Genomic DNA, 13,744 nt, shown 5'->3' with positions numbered 1-13,744 from the left:
AAGTGACAGTCATGAATCATTTTGTGGGCTTAACTCTGTCACAGCACTGTTGTAAAAGTGAGTAGTGGTGATGTACTTTGAACGTGAAAAGCACTATGCAGATCTGTATGTTACATACCAATCAATACTAGGACATCATATACTTCAAGCCAATGGAAATTAATTTTGCATCACTCTGAGGGCTCCCTGCGTTCCTCCACTTCAACCCCTGGAGCTTCTTGCAATTCCCTTATTTACTCTCTGGGATTTCTGTCCTGTCCCTTGTTGCAACCTTGGAAGCAACATTGTGCCTCTCATTTCTCCCAGACAAGTCAAGGTCCCGTTCTTCCACCTGTAAGAAGTGGGTATGGTATCAATCTACGTTTCCTTTCTTTTCTTTCATTTCTCCTTTTTAACTTAGGGCATGCCCCATTCTCCATTCTAAGGGGTCTGTTTTGTGACCCTGCTTCAACACATCCCTGGTCGCAGCTTTCCCCAGTGATCATGGTTGTTGGTGTTTATTTCCTACCAGTTAATACTACTTTGTGTTCCCCAAAATTCAATATCTCACCCCCCTACCCTATAACCACCATCATATCAAAGATACCATTCTCACTCATGGACAGTGTTACTGTGCACTCCTTTAATATACACCCTTAGTATCTGAGAAATAAATCCATTGGTCTGTTAGTTTGCCAATCTACTAATCTCTATTTGAAAGATGGATGGAGGGATGGAGCTGAAGTAAAAGAATTGTTGTGCTGAAAGATATAATCGGGTGCCATCAAATATTTGTTCCACCTGCAGGTATCTGCGTCAGTGCTCAAAACTGTGAATGTACTAAATACATGGCAGCACTCCACATGCTCCTTATTTTTCCCTTTGGGTTTTCTGACTTTGCTCCAAATTATTATGTTCTGGTCACTGATGCTGTTTTAGGAATAGAATTTGCATGTCCATTTTTATCTAACACAGGAATTATGAAAACCATCTTATCCTTGGTCATTATTCATCATGTGGTTCCACTGAATTAGCTTGGGCTGTCAAATCATTTTCCATATTTTAGCATTAGATGTGTGCTTCAGATCACCTAACTTTAGATATTTATGATGTAGTTTTCTGCATTGGAACCTGTCACCCACATCTTTCCCTATAGTCAGCAGAGATAAATATGTACTTGAAGGATGGTATTCATCCGACATTTTTGAGACACGTAGTTCAGGATGAGATGAATCATGCTGGTGTCTCACATTCCAAAATAAAATCACATCCAGATGGCCTATTTGCAATAATTCTTGGCCTGTGCTATGCTTGAAATCATATCTGCATTTTGGTTGGAAAAGTCCTATTTACATTGTCCGAAACTACAACGGCAACCATTTAACTATGGACTGATCACCTCTTTTAGCTCTTTTTAGTCTACTAATATAAACACTGCCATATGTGCCTACCACAAAGACCACTCAGGGTACTGAACAGAGAGGCGTTTATTTTTCAGGCTTGTTTCAGGTGCCTAAGTGTCAGAACAAGACAGGAATTCAGATACAGCCTGTGACTCATGTTTGTTTGATAGCCTTGAGCATTTTGGCGTTTGGCTTTACATCCTCAGAACTGCCTACTTCTCTCCTTTGACTGTACAGGAACATTGGATGCATAGACGACCTTGTTGCCATAGCCCTGGTAGAGCTGATTATCTATTTTTGAGGATATGCTACCCCTCAAACTTCGATATTTCAAGTAAGCAGCCTGAGGTGTTAAATGAGAAGTCACAGATAGGTATTACCATGTGCTGTGCAAATGCATCAAGCCAATGTAACAGAAAATACAAGCCATCTTCTAAAGCTGGAGGTTAAAGCCAGGTAATCACCCAGTCTTTCCACCTTAATGTAAATTTCATATGAGGTATTGTGCTACACAGATAGGTTGGAAATCTCAGAACAGGAGCTTAGGGCATTTCCAGAATTTCTTCCTTGCGCTTGGCAGGTTAGTCACTCATCTCAATCCCTGAAAGTGTTCCTTTTCATGGTTAGACTAAAACAGAGAAAAATATCACAACAAGTTAATGAGGAAACAGTGCTCATCTAATTCTGGGGACAGCAGTCCTTGGACAGACAAATCTCCAGCTAACACATTTTATTTATGTATTTGTAAGATGTAATATGTACTTATTTGATTAATATACTTGATTTTACAACATTCAATATTTGTATTAGTTATAGGTTAGGCTGTGAGGATTTTTTTTCATAATACATTGCAGCACTAATTAAACTGAGTGAAACTGCACAGTGCAGCAGTCCGGGTCTCTGTACCACATCTATTTCAGAGCTGGATTAGGTAGCCCTTTTCAGCACTGTGTTTTATTTGTTACACCATCCTAAAGAGCTGTTTCTTCACTGAAAATAGCACAAATGTTTTAGAAGCAGTTTGCCAAGCCTTATAAATTTAAAGCTATTTAAATTAAGTTTTGAATAAAAAGAAGTGTTTTGAAAAAAAAAATCAAAAAGGTAAAAATCAGGCACCATTTAGTAGTTCCAGGTATTATTATGATGCCTCACAAGCTTGCTTTCAATGCATAACAGACAAAAAAGATTTGTACCAAAAAGATTTGTGGAGGCATACACTTGTTTTGAAAGTCAGAGATTCCCAGTGCTTTTGCACTGATTCCTTTTAGCAAAGAGCAATGTTCCAGGAACTCAGAGATGCAAAATCTAATTTTTCATTGCTTGAAGTTTTTTTTGTCCCTTTTGCCCTAGCACATTCACATGCAGTCTAAATTCATCATTTCATACAATATTGTTGGTCATTTTATCTCTCTTTTTCTCCTTGATACTGCCTGACACAAGGAAGAAGCTTGAATGCTCTATAAATTGTGACCAGTCCCTGAAGACATAAAACTAACATCTGCCTTGAATAGGAGAGCAGCTGTTTTAGCATCAGAAAGTAGACAAGAATAACCAGGAAAAAAAGAGCAGAAGAGGACATGGCCTAACAGAGAAAGAGGTGTAAGAGACAGGAAAGGATACAGGAATCCTCGAGTATGTCAAGGTTAAAGGTTTACTTATATTTGTGCAGTAGTTTCTGGAAAGAAGGGCTTTGAGGGATTTTCAGGATTTTGGAACTACTGGATTCTCCATGATCGAACCTGAAAAAAAGAGCTATTCCTGTGCCCACATGTATTTTTATTTTATTCCATTCCTCTGTTTGCTTGGAGTTATGTTTTCTTGTTCTTCTTTGTTCCTTCAATTCATTGGTTCAGATGGTGGCAATTTCTTTAAGGTACTAGACACATTAGTGTCCTCAGTTACTTTGGTATTTTTATAGTGATTGCCCTAAGAAATTATAGGAGCTGATGTAAATAATAATAATAATAATAATAATAATAATAATAATAATAATAATAATAAATTTATACATTACATATATTATTATCTTCAATAAATATGTAACATTCCAGTCATTGTCCAATCTGTCATTACTGGATTATTCTGGCATTTATTAATTTTATACAAAATTTTATGATCTTACCTTTCTCTTTAAACAAATCAGGAAAAAAAATATATTAATATTGTGGCTTTACAAATTTTTATGAATCAACTGAGCTGTGGATGTTGACCACAGACACACTTTCAGCCTCTTACAAATGTTAGAAAAGCATGTTAGCTTAATTGAATTTTAAGCTAGCACATTTTTCTTTGTGTTTCTGGCAGGCTAAGAGCTACCACATGGTCAATTACACTGGCCTGGTACCATACAGTAATTCATTCAGCCATAGCTCAACTGTTTCTCTGAGCCCTGAAACAGACCTCCCAAACAAAGTTGAATGAATAGTACAAAGCACGGGTGACTTGACAAATATATATATAATAATGCACAATTTTGAATATTTTAAGAGGTTTTATAACAAGAAGTAAAGGTGTGTAAAACCAGGTTTGATGTCCCGAACAGATCCCAGACTTAACTGGAGCAATAAATTTAGAAGGTACACGTGTAAGTAGTTTGAGACTTTAGTCTTAACTAGACTTAACTAGTATCAGTTACTCTCCCTGGCAGATTTTAGAGGCAAAAATTACTTTGGAAAAGTACCCCTTTTTAATTCAGTTTTTAATTATTTCGATTATGCTTATTAAATGCCTATAGCACTTTTCAGCTACTATATCTCAAGCAAAAAAAAATCAAAATATCCATGAGGCACATAAAATGCCATACAACTATGAAAACAACTTACAGAAAATTGTATTTTTTCTATAGTTGCTCTGTGCTTGAATCATCAAGAATCATGAGGGATGGAAAAAGCTGTTAGATTGCCCATTGCAGTGCAATCAAGTTATGCTGTATCACATTGCTTGGGATGTATCAGGATGAAAATGTTCGAAGTCTTCTGGGCTGTGTTTGATGTTGTGTAAGGCCAGTAGTTCTGTTCTGGAGAACTCGTTTAAATGAGTTCTTTGCTCCTGGCTAGCTCTTTCTTTCCTTCTGCATGTCTGCCATGCCTTTCCTTTTTTGTTTTGAAATGCATTGGCAATTCACAGATGTAGTGCAAGAGTTACCTTCATTCGTAGATGTGCAAGATGGTGATGAAAAGGCTTGGGGATGGCTCTTGTGTGTCACTTTGACGGAAGAGCTTCCTTCCACCTCTCTTTGACTCATACAACTGTGAAAATGAAAATCAGCAAATCCACAAGCATTTCGGGAAATGTTGACTATGTTCCAGTTTACTTTCCTGTAAAAGGAGAATAGTGCCTTCCACATCTCATAGGATTGTAAGAGCAAATGCAGTAATTTCTGTCAGGTGCTTTGGAAACCCTTTGTGGGAAGTAAAGTCTAAGTTCAACACATTGACCATTATTATTCCCCTGATAATGTCTGGTAATATGCTGGGTTAAGTGCCATTTATTACAATGCTGCTTATGTGGCTGAATCCCAACACACTGTTATAACTTACTGCTTTGTCTCTATATAGCTGTACTTCTAATTGGATAATCCAAATTATGTTATTTCAGGGAAACAGTTATATTTCCTTTTTGTAACTATATTTATGCCGGGTATTATAAGCTGAATAGTACAACAGATTGAGTAATGAACAGTAATGAGTTTTTATTTTAATGTGAAAAATTAAGTAAAATAAACTGTTATAAAAACAAACTAGAAGCAGAAAAGGGTATGTATCATATACCATGATAAAGTCTAGAGGTGAAATTTGGACACAAGTCCATATTTAACTTTAGCGTAGCAGGATTGCACCAAGGATGAAGAATATTTTATTGTTTATTAGTTTAATTCTACATTCATTTTAAAACATTATGTGGAGCTTTTTTGAAAATAAGATGTAATAAAATTAATTAAGCATCTACCACTATAGGAAATGTATAGCATTTAGATTATAAGATTGAATGCTGAATAGGTTTTGGTTTGTTTCAGGACAATATGCAGGTGTTGAGCTTTCACCAGCAGTGGGAACTTTTAGGACAGATTTTATATATGATTAGACATCCCTCAGAGTGCTCTTTGGCTACTGTGTTGTCTCTAGAGGTTGGTACTCAGTGTCAGGTTATATTGCTATATATAACAACATTCTCTGGTTTCCATTTTGGTCCAGACCTTCAAATTCTTTACATCAGGCACCTGCGCAAGATTGCTTTTTAGAGTAAATTTACAGAAAGACTGAGTTAAGTGGGTTGTAAGCATAAACACATATGCATCTGTCTGATCCTCTAAAGGATTGTCATGCATCCTATATGTTTGTCAGATTTTGAATTGTTGCTTAAATAAGCTGAAATTGAAGAGGGAAAGTGTTTGATTTTTTGTTTGTAGCATTTGACTGCTGCTAGAAATTTCATGAAAGAAAAAAATATCAAAGGCTCAAGTATCCAAATCTTTACTTACAAGCTACATTTATGGAATAATCATGCCTGTTTAATAACCACAGCTTGAAGCGCATGATCCATAGGAACAAATAATCTAGTATATAGTAATCAGTAGCTTGTACCTAAAGATATTTGTTCTATCAGGAATAACAGATTTTTAAAATAAATATTTTGTAGTTTGGATAACAAAGGAAAAAAATCGTCTAATAGACATGTTTGTACATGTCTGGGAATAGTGATAATAGATCTGGACGAATGATAATACATGTTCAAATAGTATGAAAAGCTTATTCGTAAGCCATTTATTGATATAAAAATTGAGCTTGATTTCAGCATGTTCATATTCTTTTTCTTTGTACTGTTTATTTTTTGTGTTTATGAACAGTGAACTTGGGATCCTGAAGCTGAGATTCGTTTAAGAAAATGAAGCTGTGTGTGATAAGGAAATGACTCTTTACGTATCTTTAGGTTAATATATCCAACTGAGGAACCCCAGAAATAGAAATCAGACCCACATTGTTTAAATGACTAGACACAAAGCTTGACATATGAATTCCAAATATCAGATAATAAACTGAATACTTGAGTGTATCCATTAAATGCATTTGAGTAAATTTGCATAATGAATAACTTCATGATATTGTAAAGCCTCTACCAGACAATTTTGCAGACAGGAAGGAGACTGCATTCACCTCATAAATTGCTTATAGTGAGTAATTTTATCATTTTAAAATGGTGAATGAAATCCTATGAATGATGAGACCTTCCATTAAGTTTATAGAGAAAATTAGTTTAGTGTTGCAATGTACTTGGATTTTGCAAGTTAATCTTTTAATCAGACAGATAACATACATTTTATGTGTTCTCCTGACAGACCAGCAGTACTCATGGTCGCCTTCTCAGCACTTCAATGAAGAAAGATACTCTCCTGCTCCGAGGAATATGAAAGGATTATCTGGCAGTCGCAACCAACCACAGTTATGTTCAGCTCATACTTGTGGCTTAGCATCCCCTGAAGACTGCGAACACACCCACGACCATATCCACCATGGGCAGGAGCCAAGGCAATCGTATCTTCTCAGCCCCACGGAGAGTTGCCCGATGGACCACCATCGTTGCTCACCACGCAGCTCCATTCATTCTGAATGCATGATGATGCCCATGGTAATGGGCGATCACATGTCAAGTAGCACTTTCCCCAGAATGCACTACAGCTCTCATTACGACACAAGAGACGACTGCGCCATGTCTCACGGTAACCCTAAGATTAACCGTATTCCTGCAAATCTTTTGGACCAGTTTGAAAAACAACTTCCTCTTCACCGGGATGGGTTTCACACTTTACAGTACCAGAGGACCTCAACAGCTGCAGAACAACGCAGTGAGAGCCCAGGAAGAATACGCCATCTCGTTCATTCAGTCCAGAAACTTTTTACTAAATCTCATTCTCTGGAAGGATCATCCAAGGGCAATGTTAATGGAACAAAGGGAGACAGTCGAGGGGATGACCATCATCATGGGCACCATTCCAAGCATAGCAAAAGGAGTAAAAGCAAGGAGCGAAAACCAGAAAGCAAGCATAAATCTGGAATGAGCAGCTGGTGGAGCTCTGATGATAATTTGGACAGCGATAGCACTTATCGAACCCCTAGCGTGGTAAATAGGCACCATACGGATCATATATCCCATTGCTACCCTGAGGCACTCCAGGGACATTTTGGGGATCTCTCATTGAAGACTTCCAAAAGTAACAATGACGTGAAATGTTCAGCTTGTGAAGGGCTAGCAATGACCCCTGATGGTAAATACATGAAAAGGAGTTCTTGGTCCACGCTTACAGTAAGTCAAGCTAAAGAAGCTTATCGCAAATCATCACTGAACTTAGATAAGCCTCTGGTTCATCAGGAAATCAAACCTTCCTTGAGGCCATGCCATTACCTTCAGGTAAGAGGAAGACTTTCTTAATATTTGTAATGGAAACAGAAACACAGCTGATGTCATAAAGTCATTGTAAAAATGCAAGAGTCCTGTGTGTATCTCTCTTAAGTGTATCTGTGTGGAATTCAAACATTCCGTTAAAGTGAAAAAAGATCTTGCTTTAGTCTTTGTGCATAAGGCACAGGTAAAAACACAAATAAAACTGGTGTGATATAAATTAGGTTAAGGTTAGTAGATTTGTTGTCATCTTCAGAGTTCATGTTGCACATCTCAGTAAAATTCATAAATCAAGCTGAAAAAGGGGCAGTTCTCCCAAAGTCTGGGGCTAGAAAAAAAATGTGTCAAATACAACTGTAAATGAGTGATTTTAAAAATGGGTTATGTGGAATCCTGTTTTTGTGTTTCTTTTCTCCAGGTTAAGTAACAAAATAATAGATTTACTGGCTTACTCAATTGCTTTTTCTTGATGATAATTACTCACAAAATATCCTTTTAGTGACTGGGTCATCCAAAATCAAGTTGAACTGAGCTTCTTTTGAGTTCGTATTATAAGCTATCTTTGTTGAAAGTTACACGAGTACCTTGGGAAGAGAGATATCTCAGGTTTGGTACTCAGACTATTTGTGGTCGTGTTCTACACAAACGTTTTCTTTAGCAGTTCCCACTTTCTCCTACATTTAAACTCAAACTGCTGCTTGCTGCCATGTGCCACCCCAAAGTCATGCTAGTGTAGCCATTTATGATGCTGCACAATGATCTGGATCTTGAAGTGATAGGAGCTTAAAAAAAAGTTCCAAAATAGGTCTTTTCAGATGTTGACATCACTTACATGGCCTAGGTCCAGCACAGTCCCTTGACAAGTGTCATTAGCACATCAGGCTGTACAGAGAACTGCACTGGGAGCAGTACAGGAAGGAAGGAGTAGCTAGGAGGGTAACTTCTTCAGCTGTCATTGCCATTGGGAAAAAAAAAAAAAGTATATTATACAAATATTCCCTCTGGTGTTTTTAACAAGCACAGCCTGCAAAGCCAAAGTTGTTCCGAGTGTCTTCTCTTTTTATTTCCTTTTAATGAACTCTTTTCCAGAATTTAACTGATTCCCACATTAACGTGGGCAAATCTCCACTCCAGATCTATGTATTTAGAGATGTCCGATTCCTGTGGGCTCTGCAGAAGCCAACAGACACGGACTGTTGTCTACCTCTATGTAGAGCTCTCTCCCCTCTGAGCAATAGGGAACCAATAGTAATGAGTCACACTTGAATGGCCAAATCTTTTCAAATGCACATGCAGCCATCCAGGGTCAATCTCCTTGCTGAAAGAGGAAAAGTTCCTCATTGCAGAGAAAGGAAAATAATTATTTGCAACCCTCATAGCATTTACATGCAAATTGATTCCAATTTAGTCTGACAGCAATGATACTTTTTCATATCCAAGTACAGTTCTCATCTGTGTGAAACAGCCTGCCCTTCCCTGGAAGTTTTTAATCTAACTCAATGAGCTAGAACTGGAAGTGCATCCTGTGCAGAGACTTCCACTTCTGTCTGTGTTACAAAATCAAGGGTATTAAAAAGAAGTTTACATTTTGCTGTCTTTTTTCTTACCATCCCATACTCATACTTCTACACAGAGAACTCTGGGTCCTCTATATCTCTGTTGGGTGTCTTGCTCTCCTTTTCATCATGTTTCATTGTTTCTTCTTCCCCCATCTTTACACCTCATTTTTTCTTTGTAAACCATTTTTTACTTTTCATGAGCCTTGTCCTTACTTCCAACCTGTATCAGCATCCTCAAGTGAATGTGAAACACTGAGTTCACAAACTGTCACTATGCTTTAGGTTAAGCCCAGTGGGGGGCCTAGGGAACATAAAAGCCCTTTTTTATCTTTTCTTTTTTCTTTTTTTTTTTTTTCCAGAATTCTTTGTTTTATCCTTTTGGTGAATTTGGGATAACTGAAATGAATTAGCACGTTTCATCAGCTAGTAGGTTCAAGCAGCTTAAAATCTAGGAGACGTGAATTTAAATTTTTGCTGCTCCAGTGACTTCATCCAGCTTTAACCCTTTTAACAAATTGGATAGTAATCATTCCCCAATTCACAGAGATGCTATAATGGCAATCTGTCAAGACTTAATTGCTCAGTTACTACAGTAAAGAATCCAAACCTGTGTCCAAAGCAGTAATACCAGGAATTATTTATCAGGAATATTCTCACTACAAAATTTTTAAGTAAAATACAAGTTCTGCAGAATCTGAATATGCCGTTCGGAAACAGATATCCTTCAGACTGAGTGTCTGGCTTACTCACTAGCCCAAGGTCAGCAAACAAATGAAGGGACCCCATTCTGTCAATGTTGTAACTACATGCATTGTTTTGAAACTTCTACTTTGAGGGATGCTGCACTGTCACAATGTAATCATTAAGACCCGAGATATAAGACCCATTATTAGCTCTGCCATGAACTTTTTCTCTGACCCAGGAAATGTAATCTGTTAATCACCATACGTTTCAATTACTCTGTCCGCAAAACTGAGGAAAGATATTTAACTTTTCTTACAGCAGTGAAATAAGCATCAGTAAATAATGTTTGAATGAAAATAATCACTAGGTTCAGAAACTGAGAATGGTAGAGTAACATCTCAGGATCCCTAGCCAGAAAAGTTTACTGCCAAGCTCCAGAATATCTGGAAATGAAAACATTCAAGGGATTATGGAGGTGATTGTGTAGCAGCAGATTTCCCTGAGGTGCACAAGTGAACAGATTAACATAAAACCCTTGGGCCTTTGTAGGATCTCTGTGTTTATAGAATTAAAACACTAAAAAGCATTTCCCCTTAGTGATGTCAGCTATATATTTTTAAATTCTTTTTAAAGCAAAACAGTGACATTGTAGTCCTTCAAAGATCTTCTATATGAATACATGTATATACTCAAGCATTAAAAAAATATTTTTTATGTTTATATATTATCAATGATTACTATATATATAGTTCTTACTCTGCTATGTATTTATATGAAGATTCACTGGATCTGACTCACTTTTCTATCCAGCAGTCTTTTTCTTTCAACACCTCTATAAAATATTGCTACTTCTGTTTTCTATTGGAGAGTTCAGGAATACAGAGTCCCAAACTGTAAGTGCATGGCAGTGTCTTAGGCCAGTACTTGAAACCGTGTTCTCTGTTTCTGAGCTTCCATTTTGTCTTCCGTAGTAATTACTGAGCTGCATTTTCCTTAAAACTTTTGAAGAGTGAACAAGGTAAATTTCTTTCTAAGAAGTGAATTTCTACTGGATTCACAGTTGATGAAAACAGGAGATGAGAAAAGAGGTTTTGAAAGCGTCTGTGCATTATATGTGCAAGTTATGTCCTAGACTGGAAAGCAGGTATTTCTTTAATCTGTTCAAGCCTGGTCTCTGGCTTTTTTCTTAGGGTTTCTCATGTCCCTGCTCCTCCACAGCCCTCATAGCTGGGGGAGCCCATTGCTTGGGCAGTGTGCTGGTGCAAGTTAGAGGTGTTTCAGCCAGATGGCCATGCTGCTATCCACGCCACCCTGCCATTTGTCTTGTTTCAGAAGAGCTGGTCACCTAGTCCTACAGCGGCCAGTTTTGTAGAACTAAATTGGTAGACATAAATCTGTATGAAGTAGTAATTATTTTTCTGATCTAAAGCTCAGTACCAGACCAGATTTGCTTCGTTCCTTCTACAGTGGAGATGGTGGGAGCTTGCAGAGAGAAGGGAGAGGGGCTGAGTGGGAAGCCCCTTTGGGCTCCAGCTAGTTAAATCAGCTTAGCTGCAATGTGAACCCAGACCAGATGCCTAGCAAGCCAGTCAGTTCAAGAGCAGAGAGCAGCCGTTTCGTAACTGTACACTGATTTATTAAACTTTTGTGAATGATTAGCAAATTTTTACCCGTGGGCCTTCAATTTCTGTTTTGAATGTAGACAAATGCATTTCTGAGCACCAAACATTTCTGTCATTTCACTCCACAGGCATAATAGCCCATGGAGATCACACATGCATTATAAGCATACTTTTTAATAGCTTTACGTACAGTGACTGCTACCGCTTTCCATAACATTGTGATTTTAATATAAAATATGTAACAAAAAAGATAAATGAGTTTTGAGATCTATTTTATCTTCATTGGTTGTTTTGGCTAATTAAGTTCAACAGATATACACTACAATGACTGATTAATTTTACCTTGACATGAGTATTAGTGAGGATCAAAGATTTTCAACAGGAAAAAAAATGGATATGAGCTAGATAGCTGTACAAAACTTATGAATACAAGAGTGTCGCTTACAGTTTCCAGGACTGAAAAACCTGTGAATGCTAGTTAAGGAAAACTAATTCCTACAATAACACCAAAAGACAGGCAAGAGCATAGCAGTCACCATCACTGAAGTTCTGGAGCACAATGCTACGTGTCCCTGATTAATATTCCTCCCTCAGCCATTCAACAGCCTGTGAAGCAGCAAGCAATCAAGGTAAACATACCACAAGGTACAGTGAATGAGTCAGCACTGAAAAAGAAAATAGCATGTTGTTCTAAAAATGGCTTCAGCCCACTCCTGTCTTCCTAGTGCATTTAAGTACTAGCGTCATCCGTTACAGCACTGGCACTGCTAAGCATGTGGGTAATAATGTCAGCTGTGTACTCTACAGAATGAAAGAAAAGCACAAGAGTTGGTCTCCTAAAAAAAAAAAAAAAAAAGAAAGAAAAAGCAGTTTCAACAAGGTTTTTTGCTGGTTTAAGTTGTGCCTACATGGAGAAGAGTTTTGAGGAAAACTAATGGAGTAATTGGCATTAAAGCCTCAGATGCATTTTTCCAGGAACTCTTCTGGGGAGAGGACGTAGTCCCACAAACTAGACTCTTGCCCCAGAGAGGCATGCAGCTGATCTGCACTCTCAGCCTGGTTTGCAAGGATGGATTTGAGCCCAATGCACCTTTCTCAGCACTTCATCTTTGTGAAACTAGGTTATATCTGTTAGCTTGACATAACACCCATATACGAACTACAGAAACAGCATCCCATACTCTACCAGGCAGTGCTAGCAGAGTTCTGATACTAGTGTCCAAGCCACTTTCACCCGCGCTACCTACACGATGATTTATGACCAACCTCCACTCCCAAATTAACTGGGTTGCCTCCACAGCAGGAAAAGCATGTATAGATTGCAGGGCGGTCTGCATCCTAAGTCAGCATGGCAATGTGCTGAACTGCTTTCACTTCTGCAGCCCATTACAGTCCCACAAGGATGCCTCAGCTAGCCCTGTGCCCTGCCAAAGCCCCCAAAAGAGCATGTGCCAGAGAGGGCTGCGTAGCCCGGACACTAAGGGCAGGGGTGGCACAGCTCATGCCCTGTGGCAGTGTTTGTGTCCACCTGCAACAGCTGGTGCAGCACCTGGGGCCATTCTGCACAGGTCAGTAAGGGTCTCATCTTCCCATGCAGTGCACTGAGCTCATCTGTTCATAGCTGCTCCCTCTACGCATCGTATCTCTGAAACATTGCACTTACGTTTTTAACAATATTAAATAAAAGATTTTTACATAAAGTTGGTGCTTGCCTGGATTTACAGAATGCTGAAGGTTTTGTATTTCACAAGGATCAGAATACTTCATAAGTACACCTTCCAAGGGGAAATAAATAAATAAATAAATAAATAAATAAATAAATAAATAATGGTGTAAATTCTGACCAAACTGTTGTCTCAGATTACTGGTGCCTTGAATTACTGCAGTAACCAGTGATATCAGCAGTGCACTTGCCTCCATGTCCCTTTCTAGAAAGCTCATATTGGCTTAAATAAATTGCTGAAGCTTCTTTTTCCAAAGAGGAATAGAAAGATCTCAGAGTTAGTATTTTCTTAAAGCAGCCAAAATAAGTCCCTATTACAGTAGAAACATCAAACCTAGGAGTAGAAAAGCGAGGCCATGATCTCACTGCCCTTTAATC

At 38.1% G+C, this 13,744-nt stretch overlaps 1 protein-coding gene across 19 annotated transcripts in view; it reads left to right on the top strand.

Annotated features, from left to right (window-relative positions):
* Positions 1–13,744, top strand: part of DLGAP2 (DLG associated protein 2) — a 467,238-nt gene that overhangs the window by 362,603 nt on the left and 90,891 nt on the right. For all 19 annotated transcript variants that reach the window (XM_066994829.1, XM_066994827.1, XM_066994828.1 and 16 more), the window contains one exon: positions 6,718–7,787. In XM_066994829.1, the coding sequence (XP_066850930.1) occupies positions 6,718–7,787 (1,070 nt within the window). The remainder of the gene's footprint in view (positions 1–6,717; positions 7,788–13,744) is intronic.

Source organism: Anser cygnoides, chromosome 3 (assembly GCF_040182565.1).
Source record: "Anser cygnoides isolate HZ-2024a breed goose chromosome 3, Taihu_goose_T2T_genome, whole genome shotgun sequence".
Lineage (NCBI taxonomy): Eukaryota > Metazoa > Chordata > Aves > Anseriformes > Anatidae > Anser > Anser cygnoides.
The sequence above is the reverse complement of the archived record's forward strand: the minus strand, read 5'-3'. Positions and strand labels throughout refer to the sequence as shown.